This window comes from Centroberyx gerrardi, chromosome 20 (genome assembly GCF_048128805.1).
Source record: "Centroberyx gerrardi isolate f3 chromosome 20, fCenGer3.hap1.cur.20231027, whole genome shotgun sequence".
Taxonomy (NCBI): domain Eukaryota; kingdom Metazoa; phylum Chordata; class Actinopteri; order Beryciformes; family Berycidae; genus Centroberyx; species Centroberyx gerrardi.
Window position 1 is genome coordinate 16,495,230 of NC_136016.1, and position 10,148 is coordinate 16,505,377.

At 41.5% G+C, this 10,148-nt stretch overlaps 1 protein-coding gene across 1 annotated transcript; it reads left to right on the plus strand.

Moving 5' to 3' along the window:
• The first annotated feature begins 1,583 nt into the window (after positions 1-1,583).
• Positions 1,584-6,373, plus strand: prodh2 (proline dehydrogenase 2). The gene is made up of 10 exons (XM_071921717.2): positions 1,584-1,832; positions 2,270-2,460; positions 2,845-2,971; positions 3,552-3,623; positions 3,748-3,828; positions 4,003-4,146; positions 4,359-4,525; positions 4,858-4,968; positions 5,338-5,426; positions 6,192-6,373. The coding sequence occupies exons 1-10, from the start codon at positions 1,584-1,586 to the stop codon at positions 6,371-6,373; spliced, it is 1,413 nt and encodes a 470-aa protein (XP_071777818.2).
• The last annotated feature ends 3,775 nt before the right edge of the window (positions 6,374-10,148 follow it).

Sequence of the window (10,148 nt, forward strand, 5' to 3'; positions counted from 1 at the left end):
TTTTACAGATATTACTAAAATGTAGCCAAATTCAGGATTTTTTTGTATGATATATACATTTTATGCACATTCACATAGGCTTGTGAAAAAATTGACTTGCATCCCAACTCAGAATGCAGATCTGTTTCACTGTTACAAATGCAAAATAATTCTATTATAGAATTATAAATGCAAAAACACATTTTACTGCTTCACAATACATTCAATACACATAATACAAGCTGTTGCACTCAATTTAAGAATGAAACTTGTATTTCATCCAGTTCTTTTGATGAGTCTACCCTCTACATTTATGGTAACAGGCAAAACTTGCCTTAGACAGCCAAAGTTCATTCAAAAGCTTTTAGCAAAAAACAGATGTAACATGACAAATGCTTATGAAAAAGGTTTGAAAAGTGAAAAGTTAAAGTTGAAAAGTGAAAGTTTTTAGTTTCCATTTGGTTGATGTATTTATGCCAAACTGAGGGGACACTTGTGTACTAATGCCAAGGGTCAACTTGATGTTTACTCAAATTTTGAGTAACTAGTCACTTATTAACCAGTCAATCAGCCAAAAGATAATCAATTTCACTGGTCCACCCACAAACATCCGACATCGCACCTGCTGAGCTTTTCGTCTTTGGAGTGTTATGAGTTCCGTTCTTCGGACGCAGGGTAAGAACTTTTTATTCACTTCTTTCTTATTTTTCTCAACTTCAGATGTTTTTGTGACTTTTAAAGTAGCCTAACCCAGTGGTTCCCAACCTGGGGTCCAGAGACCAGCAGGGGTCCTTGAGGGGGCTCCAGGGCGTCCCAAACAAAATTAGGAATAGTTTAATATAACTTTTATTTCAGTTCCTACAAGTTAGAACAATGAGGGAATGTATAAGGATGAATGTTTTGATCATAGTTCACTACCAACTGCTGTTATCTCCCCACCTAACAAGAAAGAGGGGATTTCTCACAGGACAAATCTTCTTATCTTATATGTATCTATTTTGGGGTCCCTGACAAAAGTTTGGGAAACTCTGGTCTAGCCGATGCTGCCATCAGATTCAAATTGTCCTGAATTACAAACCTACTGATCTTATTAAAACCTTTTTTTTAATAGCCTATGCCACTGACATCTTTTTGCTTACTTTTGAAGAAAAAATGTTTATTTGTAAGGGACACACTTTGGTGTTTAATTTGCTGTCAGTGTTCGTTCTTGTCAAACTCACTGGCAGCAACATGCAGTAAAGGCTGGAACCTGCATACACATTGCTCCTTTCAATTTCCTCTCCTCCTCCAACAGGTTCCTACATGAGAAGATCATCACTTGTTTCTGGGCTTGGGGTCAGATACAGGACACATTACATTTCCACCAGATAATTACAATTATATACAATACAAGTCAGCTACAGCTGCCGGAGTAAACAGGCGGGGCGTAGTGAGTCGCACCCATGCAACTTCAAAATCACAATAAAGGAAGATCCATATAAACACTCTGAGTCATCAAGACTCCACCTACACATTGGGTCAAATACACACACTCACACAGACATACACACACACACACACACATAGGACGAGCTGCAGCCTTCCAAAACAACTCCTCACCTGTTATGATGATGTCCTCTTGTTTGCGGCCCTCATTACCTCACCTCTTGTCGCTGAGGCTTCTGGGTACAGCGGCTCCCAGGACGGTGGCTGCGAAGCAGTTGGGGGGGGCGGGGGGTCCTGAACCCCTCTCTGTGGCTCTGGCTTTCCAGGATCCCAGAGCGTTTCGGGTGAAGAGCCTGGGCGAGCTGCTCCGTGCCCTGGGGGTTTTCCACCTCTGCTCTTTCCCTGTGCTGGTCAACAACTGTGGGAAGGTGAGAGTTTGTCACTCAGGATAATGAAGAGTAAATGGAAAAAGAGATAGAGTGAGGTGAGGTATAGACGGAGAGATCTTATTATTATTTCTTCTCCTGGTGAATCCCTGGCACTCCTTTCACAGGAATTCTGCCAGGGTGCTGAGTGTGATCCTGGCACTGGTTACTGCTGATTGCCTGTAACGAGAGTGTGTAACATGTAAAAGTGAGATGAGAGGGGGATGTAAAGGAGAACAGCAGATGGTGAGAATGCATGCCATACATGCATGTCAGTATATATGGCACACATGCAGATTCTGTCACCTCTAGTCCTCTTGAGTTCCCATCCTCCTCTCTCTCTCTCCATTCCTCACACATATACATTTCTCTCGTCCTCTCTCCCTCTGCCTCACATCCTCTACACCTTCTTTTTCTTCACTATCTCCTCCTCCTTTCAGTTGATGTCCATAGCACGGAGCCTCCTGGGGAAGAGGGGCTTTTCCCTGCTGATGCGGCCCTCTGTCTACGCCCAATTTGTGGCCGGCGAGAACGAGAGCGAGATCTCCCTGTCCATGGAGAAGATGAGCTCCCTGGGACTGAGGCCCATGCTGGCGGTTCCTATCGAGGAAGACCTGGGAGAGGGCACCGGGTACGAAAACACCTGCCTCGTTTTCTAAACTCAGTTTGCTCAGACTCTATTCCTTTACACCAGGTGGGTCATTTCCAAGGGAAGAGGAGGGGTGAATCTTTGTGTATTCTAGGGTGCATCATCTCTGCTCATGACCCATCATCATAGTTTATGATGATGCGTCTTATCATGATGTTACCAAGAAAATGCCTGGCTCTGTATCCCTAAGCTTACGGGGCTTGAAGTTACACTGATTCTTACTTTTCCTCCCACTTGGGTATTCTGAACCAAATTCCCATTCTGCTGTAGCTCCTACCCCATAATCATTTCACTGCTGTTTAAAGCAGTGTAGTCTTGCAGTTTGAAGAGTGAAATATAGCCTAATGTTGCTGTCTCCTCCACCAGTGAGAAGAGATATGACGACAACATGGCGGCCATGTTGGAATGCGTCCGGATGTCCCACAGCAACGCCTGGAGCAAAGACCCGATGATGCAGCTGAAGATCACAGCTCTGCTCAGCCCCGAGTTGTGTGTAAGGCAGCGTTTACCCTCTCACAGTCACCCTTCCTGCTCTTTTTAGGAAATTACTTTGCAGCACATTTTCAATCAAACTGTAAGTCTGTAATGTGGTAGCATTAGCAGTTATGTTGCTTCAGTTATTTAAATATGCTGGCAGATCATTTTGGGTAGGTGATCTGTTTTTAAATAACTTCCAAATGCTAATTTCTGATGACCTGTAACCTTTGATTTTAAGGACCACCAGTACCATTTTCCAGGATATAATTTTTTTTTAATTCATTTTCATGTATTTTGGACGACAGGGAAGCTAGTTTTTTTTAATTTCCAGGTTTTGTCAAGGACATTTGAGAACCTTGACACACTATGTACCAGACCTAAGCAAAATAGCAGTTGAATGTGGTTCAAGTATGTGGGAAAAAAAGATAAGAATACACATTTAGAGTGTGTGACGTGTCCGCAGCTGCACTTCAGATATCTGAACCTGTACATGTTAGGGTTAGAGTCACACACATTTTCCCCATGTCTATTCTCTCTTTTTATGTAATGTAGTGTGTATTTGCTGTCATTGACTAGTCTGTTCTGCCTGTATCAAGGTAAAACTCACAACCCTCCTCTCACAACAACAATACGACCTGGATCTCCTAGTCAGAGCTATGGATGGAGAGGTACGTCCACATTATACTATAATAAACAGGTGTATGATTTTCAGATGTCTTCCTTCCCGCTCTATATTTATGATGATGATGATGAATGACCCCTGACCTTTGCCCTAAACTGCCTCTCTCTCAGGCAATCAGCTTCCCCGGTTTAGACGAGAGAGAGACCGCCCACTTCCTCTGTGGCCTGCAGAGACTCAACAAAATAGCGGAGGTACAGATGTGAGGGATCATGGGAAATTTGTAGCACGCGGGACAGTTGCACCAAATCTGAAATTATCATTTTGCATCTTTGTCACTTGATTGACATCCCAGACTGCATTGTGTTGAATTGTAATATAGCATATATAGTTATAAAATGATTGAAAGGAGCATTTGTGTTTCGAAGGCCAGCGTCAACAAGGTCCGAGTTCTGGTAGATGCAGAGTACACATACATGAACCCCGCCCTCTCCCTTGTCACCATGGCGATGATGAAGAAGTTCAACAAAGATGGTGCCTGGATCTGGAACACATACCAGTCCTACCTAAAGGCAAATATTTTTTTTCTCTTTTCAGCCTTAACAAATATCAGAACATATCGCCTCATCACCCTGTCTTCCACCATCAAGTCCCTAATTAGTGACAGTAATATGCAAGTTCAAAGCCAGCAGTATGAGTCTAATTCCCTCTCCGATACAGAATAATCAGTAAGACTAAGTAAAAAGCTTTAACATATTCCCCATCCTCTGCCTCTGTCTCTCAGGAGTCCAGGTCTCTCCTCCTAGAGGCCCTGGATCTGTCTAAAAGTGAAGGTTTCTGTCTGGGAGTCAAGCTGGTGAGGGGAGCCTACATGGACAAGGAGAGGAAGCTGGCCAAGCAAGAAGGTCGCCTGGACCCCGTCCACGAGAGCTGGGAAGACACCAATGACAGGTGGATAGTACTGATAGATAATAAAATTATAAAAAATCAAAGGCAATTGCACCTCAGACAAAAACAAACTGAACTAAAACTGAATGCTGTTGAGAGTGCATAGTCTTGGATGCACTTGGATTTATAAAAAAAAACCCTATCTATTCAACTTAAAATCAAAAGTCATCACATCATCAGGTGTGTTAGTTTTTTGGTGGGGTTAAAAATTAAAGGCACACTGAAAATAGTTCATTTGAGTTCAGTGAAAACAGCTGGATTATTCACTGGATTATCAATAATTTTTGACTCAAGTCTTTAAGACCTGCTTCATCTGTTTACTTGTGTTGGTTCAGTTACAACGGCAACCTGGATGTAATGCTGGAAGTCATCTCCCAGAGTCCTCAGCGCTACCGGATCATAGTCGCCACGCACAACGAGGAGTCAGTCCGACAAGCCGCCACACGGTCAGACCACATCCCTGCTCACATGACATGGAAACTGATGCCATTTACACTAGATAACTTACATCTGAGAAAGGAAGTCCTGAGAAGTCATGTTTGGTCCTAGCCAGTAAGCAACTTAACACCAAAATAACATCAACCACCAGATAAATAAATACTGGCTATGGCTAGTAGTAACAACTCTAGGATCATTTATATATTTATTTAAAACAAAAATTCTTGTTTCATAAAAGATCAAAGGTGCTTGGTGAGTGTTTGAATCCACCAGCCACTGCGATCAATGAAATCATTTGCCTCCTGAACTGATTATAACTTCATTTAAGAGTCACTTGACGCTGTATTTGATATTGCTGTTGTTTCTACCGTCTTCAGGATGGCAGAGCTGGGGATAGACGCAGACGGAGGCTCAGTGTGTTTTGGCCAGCTGCTGGGCATGTGTGACCACGTCTCCCTCACACTGGGTAAGCTGCCTCAACTGCGGCATTTAGCTGATGCTCTTATCCAGAGAGACTCACAATGCATGAGCAAGAGGAGGTTCAGTGTGTTATTCAAGGATATTTTGACAGCACACGTGGCTGTTGTGGGGATTGAACCTGTAAACTTCCAGTTATGGGACAGTCTCTTTAACCGCCTGGCCCCATTCCACCCAAACTCTCTTTAAAGCCGCACCAGGCAAGATTTCTATGTAAAAATACACCCATCTTATAAGATAAGATAAGATACCACTTTATTGATCCCCTTGGGGAAATTCGGGATCATCCTAAATCACAAAGTGGGGCTGCAAGAGAGAAGAGTATTCCATCACGCATAATTGAGACACTTTATATTCTCTATATTTGCCTGAAATAAAATCTGGTGTCATGGAGATAGATGTAAACTGGTGGGCAATCTTCTCCATGCAAGAATGAAACACAAACTGTCTCCTAAACAGCAGCACAAAACTAGACTCACCAACGTTAGATATTTTGCCTCTCTTGTCTCTTTGGTGTGCTTTACTGTAAAGAGACTCATTTAGAGAGACTTGGTAAACCTGCAGTTTGCTGATGTCACAGCACATGATTTCTGGGTAATGAAGTTCAATGTTTTCAGTTACTACCTTACAAGCCGAGTTTATAGTGCAGCTTTAATGATATATTCACATCCTCTTTTCACTTGTTGTCTTTCATTTCTCCTCTATCACTGTGTCATGTTTACTCCACTCTATATTTTGAACTTCCCCTCATCAGCCCAGGAGGGTTTTGCGGTGTACAAGTCGGTGCCGTACGGCTCGGTGGATGACACGCTGCCCTATCTGGTGCGCCGGGCCCAGGAGAATCGCACCGTGCTGCAGGGCATCCGCAAGGAGAGGGACCTGCTGAGGCTAGAGCTCCGCAGGAGAGTCCGGCTGGGGCTGAGGGGAGGCAGCTAGGAGAGAAGAAGAAGAGAGAGGAAGAAGAGAGAGGAGGGTTTAGTGTTAAGTGCTGAGCTGGTAGAAGAGGATGTGTTGCCCTGATACAGTAAACTCCTCCCATCTGCCACTCCATGCAGGTTAAAACAAACACTAAGAATTATTTGTAAAGACTTATCGGAGACAAGGTTGAGACATATAGGGTGCATTGTATAGAAAGTGCTATAAATTCATCAGGGAGCTTGAGCTGAAGAACAGTTTTTGTCATTTTTGATGGGAAAAGATGCATTTATCTGGTGCTACTTATGCATAAGGTTGAATACCTTTAATATATGACTGCTTTTGAAAGTGCTTAGGCTATATATCATTAGAAAACACTGGCCATAGAAACTTTTTTGAAGGATTTTAAGCTGTTTGATGTAGCAACATTTTTTTAATACTTGAGAATTATAAACCACTGTTTTATAAACCGTTGTTCTGTTAAAGATGTAGTTGAAAAGGCTGTAGACTGTGTTCTTGCTGTATGCCTGACAAGACAGTCCTGTCAAAAAAAAAACAACCCTATGATGTCAGATAATATACAATATATAATATAAAAACCAGCTACCAGTCTACCCACCTACTGGTCCAACCACTGCAAATGGATACATTTCTTAACGTTGAACCCTGTCTTTTTAAAGAAACTACACAAAATGTTCAAAGAACTGGGTTGTGGTGGCTATGTGATGTGTGGATCATTTTTTAGTCTTAGGTCCTCTCGACTCTGTCTGAGGCAAAGGGATCCTAACCCAATTTGAACACTGAAGGGAGATGATGGTTTGTACAACTCCAGAACCATGTTTTCCACACACTTTGTGTCTTAAAGGTGAAATCCACCATCGCGTACTCAGTCGTCAATGACCATCTATTTGTGATGATCGATGCTAGTTATTTTGTGAGTGTAAGTGCTGCAATATACTTTTTTGGAGTATCCACTTTCCCTCAACCTGCCTTGTCTACTTCTACTTCGGTTAGTGATTTCCTACGTTTCCCATAATGACTTTCAACAACCCCCAGAGAACTGACGTGAGCTTGTTGTTTTCAGCTGTTGGTTATACGTCTAGGTGGAACGAGTGATAGCGATAGCGGAGCGAGAGTTTTTCCAGTCGAGAAAAAGTGAGAGTGGTGCGGCGTGCCCTTACGCAAAATGCAACATGTCTTGTGGCTGCATTGCATTCTGGTCTATTGAGGCTACTGTCGGTGGAGAAATTGGTCTCTCTGCCTCTTGTACGATGGATTTCTCCCTGTGTGAGTGTTGAACGTCGGTGCAAAATGGTGAATCTAGAAAGAAGTCCTTGTTCTTTGATTCTGAGGGACTGACACCAAAACCTGATGTTTACTGTTGATGTTTTAGATAGCTGACATTTTTTTTGCTATCAAACTCCATTGCAGCTGTGCTGGAAATATTTCAGTGTGATGTTGCGTTGTCTACTTTTGGCCAGTTATCTGGTGGAATAAGAAAAATACACAACCATCGTGTGAATGCGATAACTTGAACAGTTTTTATAAGAATCTTTTCAAATTTGGTATGGATATTGATGACCCCTAGAGGAAGAACTGTATTGATTTTGATATGTTTATGATTATAATAACTATTATTAATTAACTGATTAAATTCATTTCCATGCTACTTGGACCCATATCTCACCAATGGTGCATTATATTGTATTGAAATTTGTCAAGAGAATTGTTCAGGCAATTATGGAGATTTGTATGAAGTTTGCACTTTCTGTGATTATTATTAATAAATCAATCAATTAATCAATCTTTGGGCTCAATTTCCCGTTAGATGGTAAATGCTAGAGCCATGAAACTTTGCACCATGGTCTAGTATGGCTTCAGTTAGAGCCACAAGAAATATGACCCCCATCGGCCTGATGGTGGCGCTATAATTAAAGGTCAAAAATAAAAAGTTTAAAGGGCTGCATTTCCACACCGTTTGTCTGATTTACATGAAACTTAATACACATCTCCACCTAACCGTACTCTACAAATTTGCCATAGGGACCCTCAAGGTCCGCCTGGAAATTTTTTGAGATATTTTGAATTATTTGAAAAACACATTTTTAACATCTACTCCTACACCGTTTGACCGATTACCACCAAAATCGGTCAGTAGCATCTATGGTCCTACGCTCTTTAAATTGTGTTAATAGATTGTTGATATCTACTGTAGTTTTGAAGATATTAACTCTTAAAAAAATGTTTTTTTGTGCACCAGTTGTGTAATTTTTCTGCTGTCAGCACAATAAAGACTGGACAGTTGCTATAAGAGTGTAAGAGAGTGAGTCTTATTTTCTTATTTTAGTTCCTCCTAGTACCAAATGGAGAGAAATAAAGAGAGGTGAGCTCTTTAACACCTGATCTGTTAATGACTCTCTGTCCTCCCACCTCGGACCCGCTCCCAACACTAAACTGTGAACATATGCCTCATTATAGCTGTGACCCAGACCTCATGCTATCTTAATAGCCTATTAGAGGACTAATCTCCAATAAAAGCCTATTTGAACCTGTCCTTTGGCAGTAGAGTCTACATAGCGAGTGTGTTGTAAGTCAGACTATACATCAACCTCTTGCTTAAAAAGATACACTTTATAACAACAGGCAATTATCTAGTAGTTAATGAGGAAGTAGGCTAGTTGAGGATAAACTCACCTAAAATCAGTTTACCCACTTTTTCAGACTGACATAAATCTTTGTTTTAAATTCATATTATTCTTAGTAAGTAGTGTCAAACTCAAGTAAGGTATATGAAGATAGGGTGTTTTATGGGGGAAAAAAGCTTGGCTGAAAATGTTATTTATTTGTGTTCATATTGGTGGTTGTTCGCCTTATGATTAACCGACTGGAGGTCATTGTTTACCCAGAGTTTTTTATTTACCACTACACCACTGGGGCCTATACTACGAAGCACATTCAACAAAGTCAGGGCCTTAGCCTTAGCCAGCCATAGCCAATCACATGCAACATGGACAGATCTAGATCAGACAATTCAGATAAGATGAAACTGTTGATCCCTGTGGGGAAATTAGATTGTTGCACAGCAAAAGTAATATGATTCAGCGGGGAAAAGGACATAGAATATAAGCGCAAAACTATAAAAATAAGTAATAGCCTAAAAATAGGCGAAAATAATAAAATAGTCTAATCAAACAATAAAAGCCATAGGCAATAGACCTAATTATAGGATGATATAAGCCCTAATATTTCCTGCTGACATTTTCAACACATGGGTATCGGAAAGAAATGGATAGCTACTAACATTGGGTTCTTCTCTCAAGAATAACAAATTCTTATAATGACTGTCAGTATAACAAAACATAACCGCGAAAAGTAAAAGTTGTTTCTGCTTCCAAGGCTAGAGAGGATTACTGGAGGAACTGCCCCGTCATTAGGACACAGTGGGCATGTTAGTTTTTTATTGTGATTTCCATTTGTATATTTGTCCATATCGGGATCCTGTAGGAATGGTGACTCCCTGTTTCCAGAGAGCTGATTGGTCAGAAGGCTTTTCATACGTTTTGATCCGATACCCTGAACTGAACCTGCTGCGGAGCAGGTTAGCCGTGCAGAATAAGTTACCATGGTGATCCACCCCGGTTAAAAGTGAACCACCTTCATGAAACCGAAAAACCAGGGTTAAACCCAAAGTTAGCTCGCTAACCCACTAATCTCGCTTCGTGATACGGGCCTTACATAACTGTCCTTGCTGCTCCTACATAAGCCCAAAGGTTTTTCCATACTGCTAAGCAGGATA